Consider the following 25,238-nt stretch of genomic DNA (forward strand, 5'->3'; position numbering starts at 1 on the left):
AGGAAAGTTATTTGACTGTTTGCTGTGTTCTTTCCCTGCCTGTTTACTAACAGTGTGGTGAAGTGTGCGTGTACCTGCAGGTGGTTGGAGGGTCTGATCAGCACACCTGTCACCAGGTCTGTGTGTCCCCGCAGCTCGTGCACACACTCCTCTGTGGAGGTGCTGAACACCTTCACGCTCTCTCCTGAGGCACACAACAGGAACCTGCAGCGACAGAAACACAGCTTTTACACAAGACCCCACAGCCTGCGGACCAAAACGCGACAATGTTTTTTGATGGTATGTATGTCACTCAAGTTACTGTTAAAGAAAGTTGCCACTGTGTCTGCGGGACGAGCTCGTGATACTTCGTAAACAGCAGCAGCAGTTAGCTAGCAGCTAATGCTAACAGCTAGCACCGGCTTCGGCTCTCTGGCTGGTTAAAACTTGTAAAACCGCGAGAATCTCTGCCACCAAATATTAAACATTATCGGGATGAAAACGTATACACGCACCTTGAATCATGGGTCACGACAGGCTCCCTGGAGTTTATTTTACTGCCACCTCGGTGAACCACGCGGATACCCCCGTGCTCAACCATGTTTTTACTAAAGTCAACTTTCACCTCTGACCGCTGCCCTCTTCTTCTTTGTGTTTCCTCACAGTGTTCGTATGCGCTTCACTGACACCTGCTGGACTGGAGGGTGGCACGTACTGTAAAAAAAATACTATGAAACCGTTTTTATAATCACTGCAGAACATGTTTATCTCATCTTAATGTGGACTGAGTGGCTCCATGTGGGAGGATGAGTGGCTGGCCCGGTGAGATGGACTGGAGATGATGGAAATTAGGGGTATTACAGTAGGGGGTCGACCAATATGGGTTTTTTAGGACCTATACCTATACCAATTATTAGTAGTTAATGAGACTGATATTATATTTGGAACCAATGTAAATGTAAATTTACAATAAAAACACAAATCTTTACATTAATATTTAGAATTTGGAATATAACAAACTCCAATACAAGTTTAAATTCCTTTAACAAATGTTTAATCAAAATGGAAACTTTCAACATCATATACAGCAAGTCCCAACAACCTTTTTTTTTTATAAAGTCAAGTAAAATTTAGATAAAAAATAAATGAATAAAGATAGCCTCCTTAGGTTTCATTAGGTAAAAGTTTCTTTCCTGACACTTTCTCTTCACTTTTTAAATAATTAATTTTATCAGCAATCATTAAAATATAATGCCAATACAGGTAATCAGCAAAATGCCAAATATCAGTCCCAATAATCAGCCAGGCTGATAATCTGTCAACCCCTAGCAGAGACATTTTGGTGAAAGTTGCATCATGCCAAATTTTCATGTGGATTTCAAGGGGTAAATGTGAGATGTGAGAGGCCATAGTAGCTTTTGTTTTTCATACTTTATATTTGACATTACAGTTTTCATAAGGTGCATAAGACAAAAACATAGTGGTAGAGATCTAGTGATGGTAGTGTTAGTAGCAATCTGGACAGTTTATTTGCCAGATTTTGGGGCGTCATTCATCCCAAGTCTCAGCTGAGTCAGGCAACTGGACGCTGCTCGACTCATTTCTTTCGGCATGGTGATTTTGGGCTGATGATGGGCCCTGTTGAGCCAGCACTTTTCTAGTCTTCCGACCACTTGAAGTGCTTTTACACTTCTTGTCCCATTCACAATCACATACACACACTGGTGGTCGAGGCTACCATACGTACTCATTTCTTTCTGCAAGCTGAGGTCAGACTGATACTGGGACAGATCATTTTTATAAAACTTTTACTAAAACAAATGATGTCTCCTAAATCACACACACAGTATAACAGAGAGAGGCTCAGTGCATTTACTACATCAGTTTGCTGTCAGTATATACAGTACAGTTATGATTCTGTTGACTGAATTGTCATGATTCTGCTCCTCTGCATCACTACTGATGACCTTGCCACCAGGCTTCAGGGGCTACTTTTGATAACAAAAATCATTATCTCATGATTATAAATCTATCATGTCTTTATTGGTCTATAAGATCATCATGTGAAGTCATAATTTTAAGACACAAAAGTCAGCTATGAGAAAACACCATGGTTCTGTCTTCGATGAAAGCTATGTGCTTCCTGAGAAACTTAACTCACATTTGTTTTAATTGTTGTATCAACTAAGATACTGAGGTGCTGTTCTTATTTTATCAGAGCAAGAGGTTGGCTGGGGTTTCACTAACTTTTTTGAATTTCATATCGACCCTCTGCAGGGCTACAACTAAAACATGTCTTTTGAAGCCACTTGCAGGTTTTGGGGTTCTGAGGGTATTTTACATAAATACAAAATACAATCACTTAAAGCTCAATTTTCCTCTCTTAAGCCAAATATTAAAAAAAACAGACCCCCCCAGTGTTTCAAAAAATATTGAAAGTGCCTTCCCTGTTTTGCTGCTCTGTCCCTCCCCTCCCACAAGCAGTCCCTAATATTTAAAATTATGCTTTTTTGTTTAGATTGCTTACTTTTTTCCCCTTAAATATGCAAGTTGATACAAAAATTATTTCTATTTCTAGCACTGTTGTTAAACAGAATATATTAGCCTACTTTATTGTTAAGTTAACTGAACTGGACTTAAGGAAAAAATTGATAACTTCAGGAATGAAATTCTGTCAACACCTGCTATTTGTTATTATTCAAGTGACTAGTTAGTCCTCATTGTCAGTTATGTTCATTCTGCACGACTGAAGCACTCGCAGTCTGACCCCTCGTGATTTTACTTCATCACTTATCCATTAATTCATCAAAAAAAATCGTCTTTTGGACAAAAACAGGTTAAGCGAAATTTCTAGCCTCACGTTTCGTGTGAGGTATGATTCCTGGTAAAAGACAACCTTATTCTTCTTTCATCATTTTGTCATACACAAAAATAGTGTGCGTTTGTGTGTGTGTGTGTGTGTGTGTGTGTGCGTGCGTGCGTGCGTGCGTGTGCGTGTGTGTGTGTGTGTGTGTGTGTGTGTGTGTGCGCGCGCGCGCGCCGAGCATTGATTGGATAGACGGGTTTCCTGCCTGCCAACCTGTGTTGTGTACACCCATGACAGTAAATGAGGTCGCTTCCTGGACAATAAAAAACGAAAGTCAAAGAGGGAAACAAGTGCACATGGTGAACGACACTGACACAGAAGCAGCGCAGAGACAACACAGGTAACAAAAAATGCAAACAAATGAACGAACTTACCAAACTATTTATTATAGTAATATACACGTCATGCGTTATAGTATAAAATAAGATATTTTACCTACTTTGTCTTTTTTCTTTTCACTTTAAGCGCATTGTGATAACGTGCTGCTCAGTGCGTGTGTTTTGTGGTGTGTTTTTGCGGAGCAGCATGAGCCAGTGGAAGCAGATTCAGCAGCTGGAGATCAGACTCCTGGAACATGTGGACTATCTGTATGATGATAACTTTCCCATGGACATCCGACAGGGTCTGTCCAGCTGGATCGAGTCCCAGGATTGGTGAGTCCTGCTCCCACTTTCAATGTGTGTAGGGGATTTCCCTTTCCTCTTCTTTTACATAAAATCAGGTATTTTTTATTTTATTTTAAAGGATCACACCACCTAAATTACAGAAAAAAGCATCCCTTTTAGTGCTCTGGTGTGGAAGCATGTAGGCCTTTATCAGAAACAGATATAGCTCAAAAGATGGACTAAATCACAAAGTGTAGGAGAGAAAATATTTATTCTGCAATTTGGATGAGCTGGCCCTTTAAATTAGGCTTATAGTTTTGGCTTTATAGACCCCAACTTTGTTGTCATTTCATTGCAAGTCTGAGTGACTAAGTGTTTTTTTTAAAAAAAAACATATTTTTGTTAGTTTCAGAACACAAGGTTCACAGGGTTACTAAAAAAAATCCTTTGCGTATATACAGAGCAGTTAAAAGGTTTAATCAGTCAGACCCCCCCCCCACAAAAATAATAAATAATAACAAAAATAAACAAATAAATAAAATAAAAGTAAACATAAATTACTTTCTCCCCTATTCAAAAACTAGAGCGCAAACCTCAAATTTCTGATGTCATGTCAAGTATAAAGGCTGGAGCTGCTCCATAGACAATGAATGGTGAAAGATATATAAGATGACACAGGAGCAGGGGAATGTTCCGAGTATATGGGAACATTTCCTCTTTTAGAGCTGACAACACTGCAATAGAATAAAGCTATATTGGGTAAAAAACAAGTTGTTTTGGTGCGTAAACCCAACTTTGCTGCCACCACATTATTTCAATACAATATGTGCCACCACCATGTAATTAATGTATTACTGTGAGATCACTTTGCGCTGGTGGATATAACTAACCTTCACTAACTTGTGAACATCAGCAGATGTTTTTTCAGGAATGTGTGGAGACCAAAGCAGAGCTAAAAGAGGGTGAATATTGACTTAATTTCATCAGGTGGCCAGAAACATGGCTTAAAATGAATGCTAATGTTGCTCTGTATCTGCTAGATGTGTAAAGATACAATTCCTACTAACACTCATACCAACTTTATAAAGTGATAATATATCCCATGATTTGTTTTCAGCTACTTTTGCCAGTCTAAGCGGTTAAAAAAATCAATTAATGCATCTTTAAAAGTTTCTCCGTTTTTCCAGTACTTTCCAAATTGGTGAATGCAGTATTATCCTCTGCACATTAACATAATGTGTGTTTATGTAAGCAGTTGCCTAAATGCAAGTATCTGTGCCAAACAGCTAGACATCTTCACAGGCTTGTACAAAAATGTCAGGCTTTATTACAAATCATCACAGAGCAGCCAGATGGATTTACGAGGGTATACATTTTTATACATTTTTTAGTATCCTTTTGTGGTTATTGATAGGGGAGGGTGGGGTAATTAAAAGCTTAAAAATCTTGAAATTGAAAGTAACACTCTTCATGCCACTCACCAGTGCTCATACTCAGCCACACTTTTTTCACTGTCAACCTCAAAATGATGACCTAACTATACCTCACACTTTATTCACACTTTTATAACAGCATCTTGAGTACATTTTTGGCTCTTTCTTTTTCCACGATTGTGTTCAGTTATGACACATGCAAAATACACTCACTGGAAAGCTCATTTTTTGTTTTACTCTTCAAATAATCTGTGAGTAATAGAAGGTAATTTCATGTTGATACAAAAATTTCCAAACAGGCCCCCCCCCTACTATATGTAAAGTTGAACTTCGAAAGGTTAACATAAAAGTGATAGCCCACACATAATTACTTTAATGGCAGGGTGTATTTTCCTATTTTATGAGGAGTATATCAGCTGTCTTCTTCATGGGTTTCGCTGGGAATGTCCTAAACATCACACACTCTCTGTTTTTTCAGGGACACAGCCGCTAATGACGAGTCAATGGCGGCGGTGCTGTTCGCCAACTTGTTGACCCAGTTGGATAGGGTGCGCTCACAGGAGCAGAACTTCCTACAGAGACACAACATGAAAATCATACAACAGCAGCTACAGGTGTGTCAACCACCTATCATCCCTTCATTAATTCATATTCACTTCTCACTCTAACGGTTTAAAGCAGGTTTACTATAGTAATACTTGCTACTGCTTACTTCCTAGTTTTCACTCTATTCTCTCATTGTTCTTCTAGGGCCATCAGATACTTCTAAAATCTAAAATTCATTTTATAGTCTAATATACACATTCAATACTTCATGAATGGTGTAAACAACTTTCACTCTGTGTGCACAATATAAGAATTGTAGTATCTAGACAGATGGTAGCATCAAAGAGGAACACAGGAAGTGCTAAAGCAATGGCAAATATGACATCAAATCTGCATGAGAACACTATGACTGTACAGTCGAGTTGTTTTTGTTGACATTCATTATTATAAAGGAAGAAGAAAGAAGCAGTCTGTTTAATGGTGAGACTTTGGGCTGAACTGATCAGTTTGGGGGAAAATGTGGGTCTATAAAAATGGCCTTAGAAGTTAAAAATGGGAAACAGACACAATGTGGCAGTGCTCCAACAGTACGTTCAAGACTCACCCGCCACGCGTACACATCAGTCCACGATCAGCCAAATTATAAAGTGAATTATTGCTACGTTAAGTCTAATTTATTTACTACATTCAGTGCATTCACATGATGTTAGGAAAAGTCAAATTATTGTGTTAGTCTGACTAAATTGGATTTTTAAAATACACGTAAATGTGTTAGTTGGACTGAAATATCATATATACGCCTCTACTGGACCTAAACTGGCCTAGGTGTTCTGCACGTGCTCCATAGTCCCCATGGCCTTTGACATCTAAGTCAAACAGCATAAATTCGTAGAAGAAAGGCGGGAAAAGCAAAAGAGGAAGAACAGAAATAAACAAAACAAGACAAAGTTTCCAAGTGAAGTGTAGAGTACGTATGAAATGTATAGTGCAGGTAAGTTATCCATGTTTTCAACATTTGTGATGCAGCCCGTTTACCGCCTGCTAACTTGTTTGGTACGTGACGTGGTCAACCAGAAGAAGGTCCAATAGCAACCAGCTGAAAGGGGGCATATCTCCACCTGCTTTGGGAGCGTTAGAAATACTTCAATAAATCGATTCTCCCTAAGTGCTTGTGTACTTGGACAACCATGCCTGTATAGAAATCTGCCTTCATTCATCAAGTTGTGTGCTTCATGGTGGAATTAGTTCAACCACGATGCTCATCACTTGCAGCAGTTGAATTTAAATGTGTGAAATAAGGAGAAGTACTTTTTTGGTTTATGGTGTGGTGTGTTCTAGAGGTGAAAGGGAAGTAAAATGTGTTACTGGTTTCTATCTTTGTGTTGTTTTTCTGTGTTACCTGCGAGAGGCTGACAGGCGACTGTTTTTATTGTCGAGTGACTCAAATGTCAAATGAAAAGAAGAAAGGCCATGAGAGTACTGGTATGACTTTTTGGCAGTTTATGCAAAAATCTATTTCTCTATTTTACTTTTAAGATATTTTGGGGGGCTTCCTTGCCTTTGTTTTTGTAGGACAGCTTAAACGTGTAGTGGAGGAGAGAGAGAGGGGATGACAAGCAGCAAAGGGTCGAGGCTGGAATCAAACCCACAGCCACTGCAGCGAGGACACAGCCTCTGCACATGGGACGCCCGCTCTAACCACCAAGCCATGAGGCACCCAAAATTATATTCTTTAACATATTATGCATTTATTTAATGGTTGTTCAACTCTTAGGGCCCACTATAATATTTCACATACTCGTATTATTCTGCACACAAAATGCAATTTTCAAAATTTAAGGTTTAAAAAAATTATACATTAATATTATTTTTATTGAGTTAATTTTTTAACCAACATCAGTCCTAATCATAAATATCAAATATTCATTAATTTTCAGTATTTAAACCCTTTGAATGCCAGGTTTTTGTTATGAAGCCAATTATTATTTTTTAATTATTTTTGTTATATTTTTGATTATCACAACCAAGGATATGTCAGTGATTAGCAGCAACATTGATTTTAGACATAATTATTTTGTGCAGTGTCAAATACTCACACTCTACACACAAAATGCGCTTTTCAAAATCAGGCGATAAAAATATTATACACTTATATGATTTTCTACTTTCATTGAGTTTATTTGTTTAACCAACATCAGTCCCAATCAAAAATATCAATTACTCATTTATTTTCTGAACTTTAACCCTTTAAATGCCTGTTTTGTCCCCCCCGTGAATCCACTATGTTTTTAGAAGGAGAAAAAACACAAAGATGGAATTATTTTCACCATACTACAGTAGATTTCTTTTTTCTTTATCATGACAGCCTTGGATATGTCAGTGATTAGCAGTGACCCTGATTATGACATACAACCAGTTGAAATAGCATGTATTTTCTCCCTATGCCAAATATCCTAAAAGTGACGTGGGTGGAACACAGTAAAAATAACACATTTCAAGGCAAAAGAATGACACCCAGTTTTCATGCTTTGATTGCTGTGGGATTAAAAATTACAGTTTGAATGGATTTTAATGGCGCATTGTTTGCACTTAACAGTACAAATTTAACACTTTTGTTTCCACAGTGTATTTTAGACTAATTATAGGAGCTGAACATATGCATGAACACAGTTAAAATGATATAAAAAATGAAGATTTAAAAGCATGTAAAAAGCACCAGACAGTCCCTAAAGGTTGAATACTTGCCCGTAGTATAATGATGATGTGCTAAAGGCAAAAAGACTTTTCTTGTCACTTCTGGAGTTGATCTCTCAGAGTTCACCAGAGTGCTGGCTTTGTTCCAGGGGCTTCACAGGATGCTGTGGTCAGAGCTCACTGACATTATGAGCCTCAGCGCACATTTAATTCTGGAAAAGACTTATACCTTTGCAGAACAAACTCATGAGGCTCACACCACTGTTTCCTGTGTTTCTGAATGTTTGTACCTCTCAGAGGAAGCAGTTACTCCGGTGTGGTAGTCAAGAGTGCTTGTGGGTTGTTGTTTTGATGGGTGAGCGAGGTTGTTTTAATGATTGAAGCTGTAGCGTTTTTGTTTTTTTGGTTTAAATGTCTCTTCCATTCTTTTGTCTCATCGCCCACATTCAAGCAGAATCCTCCTTAGAAAACCCCTCTGGTGAACATGGGTGTATTTCACATTTTTGTCTGATCTTTCACGATGTTCATCATAAATATGTCAGCACACTGCTGTTACCAAAATACATTTTATGCAAAATAGTACTGGCTCCAAAAAAGAGAAGTGAGTTTGTAATTGCTAGAAAGACTAAACCAAACTTGTGTGTTTTTCAGTGCTTAATGGCATCATTACTGTCATGAAAGTGACTGTGTGGGTGTGTGTTGATGCATCCTCTCTCATCACCCTGGCAATGATGTTGATGCATGAAAACTTAGTCACACCTGGAGGCGAGAGAAAAACTTTCCTCTTCCCACAGCAGAATTTTTTTGTATTTTTCTAAGTGGGCTTTTGAACGACTGATGAGCAAAACACCACCACAGTCTTCATGTAAAGCTCATGCAGAATATAAGAAGCAGAGGTGGAGGCAGCAGTGTGGCTGCGGGAAAGTTTGTGGCTGCTCCATATTTTAAATGCACTGAATGAACATAAAGCATTGCTTCTTTATTTTTTATTTTTTAAATAAGGCATTATAAGCTTTTCACAAGATTCCAGGTTTCTCCCTGAAAATTAGAAACTGAATCATACATGTCAATACAGTGGTAACTTCCATTTCACTAGCAGAACACTGCATGGATTAAACTCTTTCCTGAGAAGCTCCACTTCATCTTTGCAAAAACTTATACTCATAAACTCATATAAGCCATCATATTCTCATCCTCAGTCATCACATGTTGCTGCTTTTCAGCGGACCTCTGCGTATACATCTTACACTCTAGGTAGCCTTCTGCATCTGCTGTTGACGTTCTGGTATGGACCTAGAATGATGTCAGCAAATGCACATGATAGGATGATGCTGCACGTAGTTATCTTATCTATCAAGGATAGGGCAACCAATATTGGTATGTCAACAAAAGCACATGCTGGCAAAGATGTTTAGGGTTAGGCATAAGGGCTCGGATGGTTAGGTTTAAAAAAAAAAACCCAACAAAAACCTATCACATTCAGACAGGAAGTACACTGGACTTCTGCATGCAAATCCATGATTTGTTTGATCCATTCACCGCCCCTCCCCCCTGCCCTATAAGGAGCCACATGCTCCTTATATATTACGTCATTACTGGCAGTGTCTCAACCTGACACCGTCCAGCGGCATATTATGTTTTTGCAAAAGGTTGCTTTTGGCATTAAGATATTATGCCAAAAGCATTGTGGTGGTATTTGACGACTACGGGATGAGAACAGTGAAGTATCACTAAGGGGAAACTTATAAACCCTTGAAGTCTTGAGCTGGTGGGGCTGTATGTGGTCTGTGGCCGTGAGGTCGGTTGGATATACTGCAAAATTCACGTAAATGACATTGGAAACAGCTTTTGGTAATGAGGTCAGCATGTCAATGGCACACTCCCTTAAAACTTGTGACATCTGTGTCATTGTGTTGTGCAATCAAACTGCACTTTTTAGTGTCCTTTTATTGTGATCATCCCAAGGCACACCTGTGTAGTAATGATGCCGTTTAAGCAGCATAATGTTATGCCACACCTGTCAGGTGGATGGATTACCTGTGTAGTTGCCAGTGTAGTTTAAAAGACATGAGAATTTACTAGGCAAGGAGGCTCTATTTAAAAAATGCTATGGTTGCAATATGAGAAATGTAGGATTTAATTTTTATTTTGTTTGTTTTTAGTCCCAAACAAAAACATATCAACACCAAAATATAAAACTAAATATTAATAAAACCAAATATATTCTTTAGTGTGTTAGAAGCTCAAAAATGCCTTCCAGGAATCATGTCTATTACTTTAAAAGCATTCCCCCTAAAATTCAACTAGCTGCAAAGTACTCATTCATTATTTTGTTTATGTAATTTGTTTCTGTTAGAAATGAGGATCACACCCTCAAAATGTTCTCCAAGATCCAAATGAATGTTACGGTTACAGGCTATAACACCCTGAGGAAAAAAAACTGGTCATCCTCCAGTTATGTTAGCACACCTTTAGCTACATGCCTCATATTTATACTTTCATTATGGCTGAGGTATGGTTGTTTTGATTTGCAGCCACAGTCAGGTTGAACCTCATTCCTTTCCTGATTAAATATGGTAAAGTGCTTCCAGTAAGAACCTTGTGTGTCTGAGAACCATTATGACAAATCAATATGAAAACTATGTCATTTTTCTCAGGGGCTTGGGAGATAAAACAGATGTGTAAACTAAACCAAAAATGTAAACTAATAATGAAATCCAAGTATTGTGCGCTATTGTAATCTGGAATATTCTCTCTCTATGTGCTCTGTGTGTGTGTGTGTGTGTGTGTGTGTGTGTGTGTGTGTGTGTGTGTGTGTGTGTGTGTGTGTGTGTGTGTGTGTGTGTGTGTGTGTGTGTGTGTGTGTGTGTGTGTGTGTGTGTGGCTCCTCAGGTGAAATACACGACAAACCCTGTTGTCATGGCCAGGGTTATCTCTACCTGCCTGAGGGAAGAGCGCCGTATCCTCTCCAGCGCCTGCATGCAGGAACAGGTTTGTCTCATTGTCTCACTCAGAGGGAAAGTCCCTCTGGTTCCTTAACAACAGTTGCTGCTGGTAAATCAGATCAGCTACCAGGAAAACACCACTGTATGATTATACACCCCCACAGCACCAACGGCTTCACTTGATTCCCAGGAAATACAGCAAGGCATAATATTTCTACAACAACAATATAAGTGCAACAATAACTAAAGACAAGATAACCAGTTTTATGTGGTACTTTTACATGGAGGCTGCTGCAAGGATGCTGAACAATTAAATGAACAATTAATGATAAGAAATACTGATTAATAAATATTTAGAAACATTTATAAATCGCACTGGGCTTGCAGCAATCAGACTGAGAAAACTGCAATAGTTATTTAAATAACCACAAGTTTACCATTTGAAGCCTGGACCACCATCACTATTATTGTGCTGCATTCGCACACCTTCACAAGTACTTAAACCTTTGAAATCTGAGGAAATTAGTCTGCTTTCTTTTGAAAATATAGGGAAAAAAGGGCAATGGGCAACTTGGCAAGAAGTGTTCCACAAAATCAGTCGATTTAGAAAATTGTTTTTAAAGAAGCTCAGGAAAATATCCAAAAACTATATTTACAATTATCATAATTATCTGAAATTATTTTATGGAATTATTATTATTTATATCATGTAATATCCTTTTTTTTTTCTTTTATTTTGTTTTTGTTTGTTTAGTTTTCAAGAAATTTTCTTGTACTTTTTTTATTTTTTTATTTTTGCTAAATTTTGGTTAATTTCTTCTTTAGTTGCTCATTGCCTTTTTGTAACGTTTCTGAAAGACATCAAGCCAATTTGCTCTGGTCTCAAAGGGTTCATACTTTTAGATAAATAGAGGAAAAAACAACACATGCGCAGTGAAATCTGGTCTGCACTTGCCTAATGTCTTAAAACAAATTCAGTAAAATTCACCCCTACAGTTGTCAAGAATGTTGAAATTAGTTATAGTGACTAAAACGTTTTTTGTCTTTTTTTTACCAAGCTGTAAACGTGTTGTTTTTCTGCTGTAAAGTTGAGCATTTCAACATGGGGGGCTGTAGGGACTGACTCTATTTTGGAGCCAGCTTTAAGTGACCATTAGAGGAAATGCAATTTCTCGCACTTAGTGTTGACTTCGTTTTTCAGCCTCGGAGGTTACAGCTTGAAAATGACAGACTAGACTCAAGACTCTGTCCACTGCTACTCAGCGACTAAGAATTTTCTGGCTCTTAGAAATGTCTGTTGAGATTATGTAATTGCCATGTACATTGGTAAAACTGATTCCCAGAGCATGGAGCCTAACGATTTTGGTAATGCTGCATCCTGGTGCCCTGGAGGTTCAGGTGCTGATCATGTACTTTGGTGCAGTTGGTGTTTAGTTGGGGCAGATTTGTTGCATGTCATTCCTTGTCTACTCTGATTTGCGAGTACTATTCTGCCTCACACAGCTGTCAAGTACTCGATTAAAGGAATATAGTCTGTAGGTTTAAAGACAGATGAAAAGTCTATATTTGATATGTTTGATTCTAAAGCACAGCAAGAAAATTAATAGAAAAGAAAATGGTGAGTGAAAATAATATTTTCCCACAGGGTCCACTGGAGAAATCTTTGCAGAATTCTGTGGCCTTTGAGAGGCAGAAGAGCATGGACAACAGAGTTGGGATCGTCAGAGGCAACGTGCAGGTAACATACATACAACAAATACATTAATGCATTTCATCCTATGAAATAAACTTTAAAAACTTCATCTGCTTGTCTAGCTGATGGACCAGGCAGTGAAATACATCGAGGACATGCAGGACGACTTTGATTTCCGCTACAAGACGCTACAGTCTCGAGGTGTGTCCTACTGTAAGATGTGCACACCAGTAGTAAAAAAACTGTTATTGCTTACTACTGTGTAAAAAAAACTGCAGAGCCTGCAACAAACAAGAACTTGCACAAAACTATTTCTGTGTGTGTGTGTGTGTGTGTGTGTGTGTGTGTGTGTGTGTGTGTGTGTGTGTATCTCAGAATCGACCGATCCTCGTCACAACTCTGAGATGATGAAACAGGAAGTTACAAGACTGCAAGAAATGCTAAACAGGCTTGACTTCAAAAGAAAAGTATGCATTTTGTTTTTGATGGGGAAATCCTATCAATATTTCTCCAAATATATATGTGACAAAGATGTCAAAAAACCTCACCAGTGAAATAAGGAAGACTTGACAATTTGACTATTTTTCTTCCCTTTATTAGGAGATTTTGTCAAAGATGGATGTTGTGATCAAAGATATTGATGACCTGATGACCTCTCAGCTCAACCCGGAGCTGCAGGACTGGAAGCGCAGGCAACAGATCGCTGCCATCGGTGGTCCGCTGCTCACCGGCCTGGACCAGCTGCAGAGTTGGTAATGAGCTGAACGTTCACTAAAATCATTACTATCATGCCAATGTTTACTTAAGTAACATGATTGAACTTTCACTGTTGGGCATTCTAGGAACATTAAAGCCATATATGACCTTCATACATTTTTGGCACAAGCTTCGGGTGTCATCACTACATTGAGAGGGCATCACCAGTAGCCCTTCCAAGATGTTGTGATTGCAACAGTTCTTGCAGTTTTCTGTAATATCTGTAACTTTTATTTAAAATTGAACAATTGTAATAGTTTCCCACAAGTTTCAACAATAGTAGCAGTCCCCCGCATGTCACCAAACACACTCCCTTTTTTCTGGGTTGTAAAGATGCAGACATGTGCAACAGAATAGTCTCACATTTACTAGCAAACAAATTACTGCCAGTGCAAGGCAGTTCCCTGATGTTCTGGAGCAGGGATGAACAACAAACAAAAATCATCACCTGACACTTTTCTACTGCACAACACACCCAGAAAATGACTGAAATACATAGTCAACAGACAAGACAAATCACCTTGACGAAGGCTGTTGCACATTTATTGCGTGTGCTGAAAGAATCAAGGAGTTAGATTAAACATGCATGGTTAGTGGTAATGATAGTGTAGTGTAGATCACAAACTCAGAACAATGCATTTTTATTCTCAGTGGAACAAGTTGCCTTTGATTTTTAGTTAAATATACAAAAAAGTAACTCTTTTTGCAATCTTGCTCCCACGATTTTATTGCAAAGACATACCTAAAATCAACGAATCAGTGTAATGAAAAAATAAAAATCTGCTATGAAATTGCAACAGTCCCAGACAGTCCCACCAACAGTCCCACCTACTGGCAGGTGCTGACCTCCAGTGGCAGAAGTAATTATGACAGGAGCAAAGGAGGAAGTGAGATGATGAAATGTTAGTTAGTCAAACAAACCCAGGACATTCACCCAGTTTCCATGCCCCGTGTTAAACCAAAATTCAGTGCTGACTAACTGATGCACATATCTTTGTCACTTAATGTTTAGTAACGCAGCAATCGTACTTAATTTAACCCAAATTATGATGGTTATTCTTAACCTAATTCCGTACTAATGGGGCCTAAATTTAACTAAATTGCTCCTGATACCAGATGATAATGGGCTGATAACAGCCTTCTGAACCAGGTAGTAGATGTAGCAGGCCCCCTCTAACCTGGACCAATGAAGCTGAGGCTGAGGAAACTCTGCCTCGATTGTTGTCACGTCAAGTGGTTTCCAGTGCCACTTCTTACCAACAATGGCCAAATCCAGATTAGTGTGACATAATGTTTGAAGTTTATCGCAGTGAAATAAGCTCTGGTCCTTTCCCTTTCTTTTTCCTCTAATCTGTCCCCTCTCAGGTTTACCTTGACAGCTCAGAGTCTCTTCCAGATCAAGCGTCAGCTGGACAAACTGGGGGAACTGGTGTTGAAGGTCACCTATGAAAGTGATCCAATCCCTCTGCAAAAACCTCAGATGGAGGATCGAGTCAAATACCTCATCTACCATCTCATCAAGAGGTAGTCTGAACACCACCAACAATACAAGGCAACATTATGGAGAAGTATTTATTTTCTTTTTAGTGTTCCTGTGCCTTTTAAATGATCATGTGCTTTGATGATGATTTTTGTTGGCGTAATTTCTTAAAATTTGACACAAATGTTCAAGTAGACTCAAGGATGATCCTATTAGATCTTGGTGTTTAAAGGTCAAGGTGTTGGTTATCTTACAAATGTCTCATTCTTGTGAAAGTAATGACTCAAGAACACCTTGAGGGAATTTATTCACATTTGACAAAAACATTCACTTTGACTCAACAATGAGCTGATTAGGGTTTGGAGGTCAAGGTCACTGTTACTTTGCATTTGTCAAATTTTGGTGAACACAATATCTGAAGATGGCCTTAAGGGAGTGTCCTTAAACACTGCACAGTTGTGATGATGAATGATTAGAACATGGTGGTAAAAGATCCAAGGCCAAGGTCATAGTGACCCAGTGCATCATGTTTTTGTCCATAACTCAATAACCCTCAAGAACCACCTTGAAACTGTGCTGAATTTAAAGATCGTCTGTGTGTGAAGCATCTATGTTTTCACAGACATTGATGTAAACTGTAAGTGCAACTTGATTGATGATTAGGGCGTGTTGACATACAACCGCAAGGTGCTATGTCTAATTTTGTGTAGCTTTTTTTCATGTCTATAAACAAATAAATGTAGCAGACTGAGAACACTGAATGCATGAACAACCTCCTCCTGTACTTGGGGTACTGAGAAAACATTACGCAATACAGAAAGGTGCAAAATAGAGAATAAACACAACCAACTGGTGGCTTGAATGCTGCACAGGCGTTCTTTATCAAGTGAAATGCACATGGTGAAAACGGTGTAAATCATATGAGGTGTGGTTTCTTCTCAGCTCATTTGTGGTGGAGAAGCAGCCATGCATGCCCACACACCCACAGAAACCCCTCATCATCAAGACCGGAGTGCAATTCACCACCAAAGTCAGGTATTATGTGACATGATTTGTTTGATGTTTTTTTCATTTATTTATTTTTTACTATATTTCATGCCCGTGTAAATTTCATTGTTTAATTTATCTTTCTGTTGCCAATTACTTCCAGACTCCTGGTTAAACTTCCAGAAGTGGATTATCAGCTGAAAGTGAAAACAACATTTGATAAGTGAGACTTTTTGTTTTGTCTTTTTGCGAAATGCTTAACTATATAACGATATATACTATATAATAATATATAATATTATATATACTATATAACTGTAAATAATAAATAATATTCTGTCTATCTGAAATGTAAAAGTCATATTCTTCAGATGAATTTTTGTCTGAATGCTATGTTTTATGTGTTTGTGTGTGTCTTATGTGTCTCTAGGGACCTCCCCCCTGGCAGAGTGTGAGTGCAAACAACCTCAAAACAGGAAGTACTGCTGATGTGTAATTTTAACAGTGATCAAAGCAGCATAGCACCAAGTTAGCAAATTGAAGAACAGTGCTTTTCATACCTTGGGTGCTACTGCAAACCTTATACATACCACTTTACTGCGTCTACTATCGGTTTCATTACAAAATGCTACAAATCAGTTCGGAGAGTGTCTGAAATTCATCACCCAGTTTAGAAGCAAGCATCAAAGAAAATGTTTCTTTTTATATTTTAATTTTATAAATTAATAAATTAATGATTTTTTAAATTTCAAACCTAAAAAAAAACAATAGCACACACAGCCAAGTGCAATGAACAAGAACAAAAAGGCCTATAAAAATGTATAGATCAATCTCAAAAATAAATACTCAAGCCACCTAAACCTTAATATTATATGTTACCTGTGACATATACATTATAACAAATCTTTCTTCCTTGCTGCTCATTTTTGTTTCAGTTTCTTTTAAAATGTTTAATACCCTCCGCTATTTTCTGCTTTTACTGTCAGACAAAAAGCACTTTACTGTAACTGAATACTTAGCTTTAAAGAGTCACTCCAGGAGCACAAGCTGTTCAAATTCTACAGCTCAGGATGAATAATAATTCAATTATCCTGAATAGATATGGATTAAATTTGACAAATCCACGAGGTGCTGTTATTTTACCGTGTGTCTCTCCTCAGAAGTCGTCAGTTTTTCATCCTCACCAACAACACTAAAGTTATGGACATTGAGGACTACTCAAACGGCTGCCTTTCCGTGGAGTTTAGACACCTGGTAAGACATGCCATTCACCGTCTGATTTTATTTTATTTTTATTCTAATGTTTCATTTATTATCAGTAGTATCACTTGTTGTAGTGAGACATAATTGTATATATTTGCTTATTGTTTTAAATATTGAAATTCGGCTCAGTGGTTAATAACACACACTTCAGTAATTTGACAAACTCAGAATGCAAATTTTTCTATACATTTTAACTAGTTTGTCAAAGTGGAGAAACGTTGAGTTTTTTTTTTTTTAAAAAAAGAAAAGAATTTCAGCTCACTGACACTGAGTTTATATCTTACAGCAGCTGAAAGAGAAGAAATATATCAATGGCACAAAGGGGAATGAGGTAAGACACACAGATGAGTTGATGTCATTGGGTTGGGAGTGGAACCAAACAACCAGCCCAAAGCGTCTGTATTTGGGAATGAGACTCTAAAGAATGAAACTTTAATGTATGCTGACTATCACAGCTACTGTTGTACTTATTTTATTTGTGTTTATGCATTATTTTCAGAATAAAAGTAGGCAAATGTTTCTACTATGCCATTACTATTATTGTCTGAAAACGCTCACTTCTAAAACTGTTGGACTAGATGAGCCTCATAATTTGAAATGCAGTGCTAAGAGGGATCATCTCTGAATAGGATGTGTGTTTTGTGTGTTTTGCAGGGTCTCCTCTCGGTGACAGAGGAACTGCACTCTCTCAGTTTCGAGGCTTGCCTTACAGTGCAGGGCCTCACCATTGATCTAGAGGTAGCGTAAATTTGACTCGATGTGTCACTCTCTGTCGTCGATGCAACAGCCTGCTTACTGTGTGTGTGAACTGTTCCAGACGTGTTCTCTGCCTCTGGTGGTCATTTCCAACGTGAGCCAGCTGCCTGGGGGCTGGGCGTCTGTCATGTGGTATAACCTTCTGACTGATGAGCCGAGGGTGAGCTAACACACTGGGACAAAAGCATGTATTTAAAAGTGTTACGCTCAGTTGCCAGTTTATTAGGTACACCTTCCTTAAATCAATGTAATAAAACTGTCCTGCAATAATGTCCACCTACATTAAAGTTACCATGTTCACTTTTTTGTTTAAACTTCTGTAGAGAGCAATTGATTTAACACTTTAAAATTCCTTTTAAATATTGTGGAAAAAATGAATATTTATGAAGAATTAACTTACGGTGTTAAACACTTAATTACCATAAAGTCAAAGGTCATTTTGACCTCATCTGTATCATTAGTGTGATATGATATTTTCAAAAATTCCTTTGAAATAATGTGAAAAAATGTTTTGGAACAACTGTATTTTTATGAGTAATTAACTTAAAATGTGTGTTAATAAATATTGTAATCAAAAAGTGCACATGTTGTTAATGTTGTAATAATAATATATAATTAACACACAGTTTTAAGTTGATAACTAGTAAAAAATGAAATTGGACCAACTTTTTTATTCTTCAAATTTAAAAGTCATTTTAAAGTGATTTATATACTTAATTACCAGAATTGTGAACACAGTTGATGCCATATCAATTATGTTATTGCAACTAATTTTTTTTCACATTATTTCAATGGAATCATTTTAGGGAGTTTGTGCAACAATTTAACTGTATTGCATTATTTAAATAGGTGTCTTTTAAAAACTACTTCGGTATACCCACTTCCCTCCTCTCACTCTTTTCCTCCTCCCCTTAATAATCAACAGAACTTGTCTTTTTTTGGGAACCCACCTCGGGCCACATGGAGCCAGCTCTCTGAAGTCCTCAGCTGGCAGTTCTCCACCTTTGCAGGTCAAGGCCTCAACAAGGAGCAGCTCACCATGCTGGGAGAGAAGCTTCTTGGTATGATTGTATTCAGAACACATTGGTTAATGCTGATAGCCGATAGTATTTGGAGGCTGGCTTATAAAGAGAGAGACTGAGTTTGGGGGCATTTCAACAGGACCCAAAGCTGCTAACTTGAACTGCCAGGCTAGTGTGTGTTGGGTACTTTGATGTTGTCATTGATGTTTTTTTTGTTGTTTTTTTTTTTTTACTGTATGTTGTTGTAGGTCAGCATTCCTCCTGTAGTGACTATCAAGTGTCCTGGTCTAAGTTTTCAAAGGTAAGTGTACAATATCGTGTATATCACAATGTGGTCTCATCTTTAGTCTGGTTGTGCCATCTAGTGGGTAAGCATGCTCTGTGTCCCGTGCTGTAAACTGTAGACTGGCCATGTTACAAAAGTACTCACTATACCGCTCCCATGTGTTGTGCATTCCTTAAGGAGAATATTCCAGGAAAGCCCTTCAGTTTCTGGATGTGGTTGGACTCCATCCTGGAGCTCATCAAGAAGCACCTGCTGCCAGTTTGGAACGAGAAGTAAGCTACTGGCTCACTTGCTAATTCTCACCCCACCTCGCTGTCCCAGTAGCTATGCGGTGGGACTGCTGGTGATAGCTGTGGCCTGAGGCATTATGTTTTCAGGTTGTCTGTCCATCCATCCCATTCTCATGAATGTAATATCTGAAGCACACTTTGGGGAATGTCTTCAAATCTGGCACAAGCGTCCACTTGGACTCAACGATAGAAATAATAGACTAGATTTTGGTGGTCACAGGTCAAAGTTCAAGCTTTGAGCGGTGGAACGACTAGAAAAGTGCTATACACATTCAAGTCAGTTTATATTTAGCAGCATGAAAATTTTGTTGTTATTGTCTGACTGGTTCTCACTATCAAATGTAACAACTTATAGGAAAAAGCAGCATGATAGATCTGCAGTTGACAGGCCAATTAATAAGTCAGATAATGTTTTCCAGAACTGAAATAGAAAAGCTGAAAACAAAATCATGAAAAGCAGCTTCAAGAAACTTTGCTGTGACATTCTTTCATGAAGAATGCACAGCTGTTCACATTGCAGCAGTTTTAAGTGCCTTTTCCTTTTGTCTGCTTAATTTTATTAGCGAGGTTTGATAAGCTTCAGTTGTAAGAAATACTGTAAGAAATACAAAAAACAAAGTATAACCAATGAGTGTCACTGTAAAAAATTAAATAGACTGTTAAAAAGTGACAGAAGTAGCAGGAAAAAGTTATTTTTGTCTTTTATCCACACCATCCTTGCAGCTATATCATGGGCTTTGTGAGTAAAGAGATGGAGCGCACTCTGCTGAAGGACAGAGAGCCGGGCACGTTCCTCCTACGCTTTAGCGAGAGCCACCTCGGAGGAATCACTTTCACCTGGGTGGAGCACAGCGACAACGGTGAGGAAAACTCATAAACATGTATATTTACATACTGTTTGGACAGGTCAGTCATAGAAGTTATGTCTGTGAGTCATGCTGTGCTTTGTTGGCAGGTGTCTGGCTTGTTATCTTGAATAATGTTCCCATTCACTAACACTGACTTTCTTACAACAGGAGACGTGAAGTTTAACTCCGTAGAGCCATACACTAAAAACCGTCTCAGCGCTCTCCCATTTGCTGACATCATACGAGATTACAAAGTGATCTCAGACGGGGTTGTTCCAGAGAACCCGCTTAAGTTCCTGTACCCCGACGTACCCAAAGACGAGGCCTTCGGACGGCTGTACAACAGTCAGCCAAGCAAAGGCAAGAGAGCAAAATCATTTAATTCATGCAGCATTTCCACTGCATGGTATGGCATTGCTCTACGCAGCTCAACTCTCTCTTTTTGGTTTTCAATTTGCAAAATTTGTGGCTAGTGCCTGGTATTTTTTTCCTGGTACCATGTAGTTGAAGTGAGCTAAGCCAGTACCAGAGGGCGGAGTTAAAACACTGCAGGCCACTGATTAGTCAAAGAGAATCATCACTAATCATCACTGGTGCGACCGGGGAAATCCTGCACAAACCGGCCATTTTAAAAAAAATCAAGCCACTACCAATGCAGCTGCAATTTTTCTGTTCACTCAACCTAGAAAAATTGCAGCCCACAAAATTACAGCTGACAAAGTACAGACTCTCCTCTGATTGGCTGTTAATGAAAGATTCAGTGAGTGTCCCATTGAAACTGATGTCACAGCAGATTTTAATTGCGATCAGCTGAGAATCCCATCCACACTGAGGGGGTACCATCTGTTGAAAGGACCTGGTACCAAAAGTGAACTGAGTCGAGTCAAGATGAGCTGACTCAAGGCGAGTCCAGTCGAGCTGAGCCATGCAGTGACAATTAGGCATTAGTGCTGTTTTTTAAGTGCTCATTTTTTAAAATCTTTGTCTAGATTGCAGGCAACACAACAACACTTATATCTCTCATATCTCTTAACGTTCCAGCTTATCCATACATACCATCAACCCTGATCCCCATCTCAGAATTACGGTGAGTGCATTTGAAGACTATACAAAATCCTTACTCAACTTACTTTGCATTGAAGTTAATCTTATTTAGGAAACTTTTTGTTATACATTTTACCCTGACAGCCATTGAAATATTGGACAAAAATTGTGAAATGGATGACGATTATTGTTTGTCCTGTTGATGCAACCTACAAGTGATCCAGGAAGTACTATCCAACACATACGCAGTCCCTTCACTAGTGACATCTCCTTTTCTCTCTGATCCTAGCTCTCACGCCAGCACCACACCACCTCCATGTCAGTCTCCTGAGCCACCGATGACTCCCGGGGAGTTTGACATGCTCAGTGAGAGCCTGTGCTTCAACATTGATAATGTAAGTTTGCTTGCTTTGCCATTTAGTGGACTGCAGGCTACCAATTCTGCTGTCCAATGCTGGCAATATTCTCTATTTTCTATTATTGTTAATAAGCTGAAGAGTCCTTGGTACATTCCGCTGTTCATGTTGTTCCCCTTTTTGTTTTGCAGATGAGTTCTCCGTACTCAGAGTAAAGTGAGATGAAACATGCAACATTTTGCTCAAAAGTTCCTCAAAACATTCTGAACAGTTTTCATAATGCCCCGACACCAGTCTCTAAACAGTGTCCACATCTTTGTTATCATGAAACAGTGACTGCTCGTTTAAACAGGGCTTTACGGTCAAATCCATTGCTTGAGCTGTTTTTTTTCCCATCAGAACATGGCATTCACAAACATACACAAACATTTAACATGACATTAAAACAAGCGGGCATGTTGAAAAAGATAAACTGAAAACTCAATAACCAGATCTTGGGAGCCAGAGAGACACACAGAGTACATTACAACGACAGTACGATGAAAATTCTCACCTTTTATTCGTCAGCACATCACCAACTTCACTATGTTCAAGAAAATATATGAAGGGATGCCACACTTCCTCAAAAAGAAACTGCATCCATCCCATAACATATAAGTCATCTTTTCCATTGAATCATATCTGGTCATTTCTTTCAAATACTTATACTAAGCACATTTTGGGTCCTCCTTTGTGGAGCAATAAGAGGTTTTGCTTGCAACATACACAGGTTGAGGAATGTACAGTCTGCTGGCAGTAATATATAGATTTTTTGGATTTTATCCATCAGGCGGTTCACATCTTTCTGATTTTTTTTTAATGTATTTGCATTCTCAGTTGCAGTAATATAGAGTACCTTTTTCTTTAAAAAAAAGTTTTTTATTGAGTTTCACAAAAAAAAGAATACCTTTAAACTTATTGTATTTCACGTCAGGAATATTTTCAATGTATGTTCAACCCTTATGTAAGTGCACATTAACCACTTGTATTGTAAATATTCTAATCCTGAATTTAGGTTTGAGCTTTCTAACATGCCTCCAACCAGTCACTCACATAGATATCCTCATTTAAATCCCGTCTCCGTGCTTCTTATGTAGAGTTTGAGGAACCTTGATTCCCTGACAGGTTGTTTAAATCAAGTATTGCCTCAAATGGGGCTACAAAATAATAAGATGGGGATAACATCAATATTTCTTAACTTGTATATTTATTGTATTTAAAACCGTCGAATTACACGTTTTTTCTAAGGTCTTTGGGTTCTTCTGAGGGATGTCCAAGATTGCAATTATGGCATGAAAAGCAAAAAAATAATGGTTCTTAGATGGACACGGCAATAATATGACTGCCAGTTAGAATATTGAAATCACTCTCTATCACATGACAAATACAACAATGTGAAATCAGTACTTTTACAGGTGGCAAAGGAATATTCTGGAATAGGAATAGAAAGTTTGAGTAATGTATTCATTTTCAAAATATGGCATGAGCTGTTGTTTATTGCTTTTATATATACTTTTTTTTTAAAAATAATTTGTGTATTGATAGTCTATGGTGACTTGGTTTTGAATCATATTGACTGATTTTCTATAAGGCCTCTTGTATATAAAACAGTTTAAACATGTACATTTTGTCTGCAATGTTCCATATTGACATTAACTTTATCACTGCATCCTTAGCACCACTCTCTTCTACCTGCAGTTTTTTAAATGAACTTTATTGACCTTAACAGTCATTAAGGCAAAAAATAGGGGAATAAAAGGAAAAAAAACACGAGGGGTCATTTAGGAATTAAGGCACATAGATATCTATATAGATGTAGGGCTTTTTCCATTTTGCAATTTTTCAATGATCTTTTAAATAGCTTTATTACATATAGAAAAGCAATAAATATGGGGGAGAGCTTGAGAAAACAATGCTTGTGAATAAAATGCCAAGATAATCAAATTATTATTTCCAAATTCTTTTTTTCCCCCCTCTATTTGAAGACCAACCTTTCTATTTTCAGATGTAAAAATCAGAATATTGTAGTCATCATAAATTATTCAATATTGGAAAGCATCCCAAAAGGTCCCAGTTAATCTCTCTTAAACTACAGTTTGCCTGAGGTCGTCACAGTCGTCCACACCATCTTCCATTCAATCATCAAAGTGAGCTTATCTGCCACCAGCAGCCCGTGATGAGGTATTGCAAGGTCACGTGATTCCCGGAGAGTGGAGTATAGGTGTTTTTCTGCTTTGAGGAAGTGACATCTCCCCGTGAACCATTTGAACATGTTTTCTCGTGATTGTCCTATGCAGGTTTGATTTTTGTAACCTGGCACCAAACTCATGCTGCTTGTTTGAGTCACTTCCTCGCTCTTATGTTGCCTAGAGACATCAAAAAACAAACAGAATCCAATTTATTATTGCTTAAAGCCCCTATTTTCACACATGTAGTTCACACTGCAGAACCAGAAGATGTTGGGAAAGTTACTTTTGAAATGTAACTGGTAAATTATGAGCTACATTGTTAAAAATGCGATAAGTAATGTAACTACTTTAATTACTCCATAAAAGCAATGTAACTCAATCAGTTAAATCCGATTTTGATTACTTATTGTTAAAATGTTTTAAATTGGACAACAAAGCCAAAAAAAGCCTGGAAACAGGATATGCCAAAGAAGGCATTCCTGCTCAACAAAAGCATGCAAAGCAACAGAATAAACACATTTACACAATTAAAATTGTGCACAATTAAATTGTGCATGGGGGAGTAGCAAAAAATGCTGGACCCTATAAGAAGTTTCTGTGAACTCCAAGGCCTTCCACTTCATTCTTCTCACACATTTTTTGATATATTTTTTTATGTCACTGCTCTCCTTCCCTTTTTCTTTCTTCCTTTTCCATTCTTGCATAAAGACAACAGTGTATTGGTATCCCAGCTGTCATCGGGCGGAAGGACAGGTCGCCAGACTATTGCAGGGCCCCTCTACTTTTTGATTTCTTTTTTTTTTTTTTTTTGCACTGCTATCTCTTGATTTATTCATAAAATTTTTATTTAATTATGGCAATTATGTGAGGGCCCCCTCACATTGGGGCCCTGGGTGTGTAGTTCAACCCTCTCTTCTTACTAGCCCCTCTATCTATAGGTAAGCCATTTGGCAAAAAGAATATTTGGATGCAAATCTTTGTAATCACCAACATTTTGATTAGTAACTACAATATAGGGCTGTCAAGTGATTCTTTTTTAAATTGCAATTAATTGCATTTTTTAAATCGTGTTTTTAATTAAGGGAAAACTTCCTTCAGTTTTTTTTAAGTAGAAGCTAAAATAGTGTGAACACTGGTTAACCTGACACTGATCAGATTCAC

At 38.1% G+C, this 25,238-nt stretch overlaps 2 protein-coding genes across 9 annotated transcripts in view; one reads left to right on the top strand and one right to left on the bottom strand.

Moving 5' to 3' along the window:
- The window catches only part of wdr75 (WD repeat domain 75), an 18,632-nt gene extending 17,996 nt beyond the window's left edge, over positions 1–636 (bottom strand). Inside the window, exons 1-2 of the mRNA XM_042494521.2 lie at positions 495–636; positions 75–204 (exon numbers count right to left, since the gene is read on the bottom strand). Coding sequence (XP_042350455.2) covers positions 75–204; positions 495–580 — 216 coding nt within the window. The 5' untranslated portion in view covers positions 581–636. The remainder of the gene's footprint in view (positions 1–74; positions 205–494) is intronic.
- stat4 (signal transducer and activator of transcription 4) lies at positions 141–23,511 on the top strand. Of its 8 annotated transcripts, none has more exons than XM_088082932.1 (26): positions 167–279; positions 645–695; positions 3,083–3,185; positions 3,370–3,498; positions 5,362–5,497; positions 11,016–11,114; positions 12,714–12,806; positions 12,884–12,962; positions 13,137–13,228; positions 13,362–13,513; positions 14,883–15,041; positions 15,940–16,032; positions 16,148–16,207; positions 16,415–16,435; positions 17,145–17,238; positions 17,534–17,578; positions 17,902–17,985; positions 18,065–18,163; positions 18,929–19,064; positions 19,274–19,326; positions 19,489–19,583; positions 20,325–20,461; positions 20,618–20,809; positions 21,491–21,536; positions 21,783–21,888; positions 22,041–23,511. In XM_088082932.1, exons 1-26 carry the CDS (start codon positions 267–269, stop codon positions 22,062–22,064), a joined length of 2,391 nt encoding a protein of 796 aa, XP_087939058.1. In that variant the 5' UTR covers positions 167–266; the 3' UTR covers positions 22,065–23,511. The 8 variants fall into 8 exon arrangements, with proteins under 8 accessions (XP_042350456.1, XP_087939064.1, XP_087939061.1 ...); XM_088082933.1 differs by having other exon boundaries at positions 17,148–17,238; XM_042494522.2 differs by lacking the exon at positions 645–695 and having other exon boundaries at positions 141–279.
- The last annotated feature ends 1,727 nt before the right edge of the window (positions 23,512–25,238 follow it).

The sequence above is a fragment of the Plectropomus leopardus genome, chromosome 10, assembly GCF_026936395.1.
Source record: "Plectropomus leopardus strain MGB_pleo_1.0 chromosome 10, ASM2693639v1, whole genome shotgun sequence".
Lineage (NCBI taxonomy): Eukaryota > Metazoa > Chordata > Actinopteri > Perciformes > Serranidae > Plectropomus > Plectropomus leopardus.

Coding starts and splice junctions, on each gene's coding strand:
- stat4 (XM_088082932.1), top strand. Junction 16,033..16,147: donor CAATTCACCACCAAAGTCAG/GTATTATGTGAC, acceptor AATTACTTCCAG/ACTCCTGGTTAAACTTCCAG. Junction 19,327..19,488: donor CCTGGTCTAAGTTTTCAAAG/GTAAGTGTACAA, acceptor GCATTCCTTAAG/GAGAATATTCCAGGAAAGCC.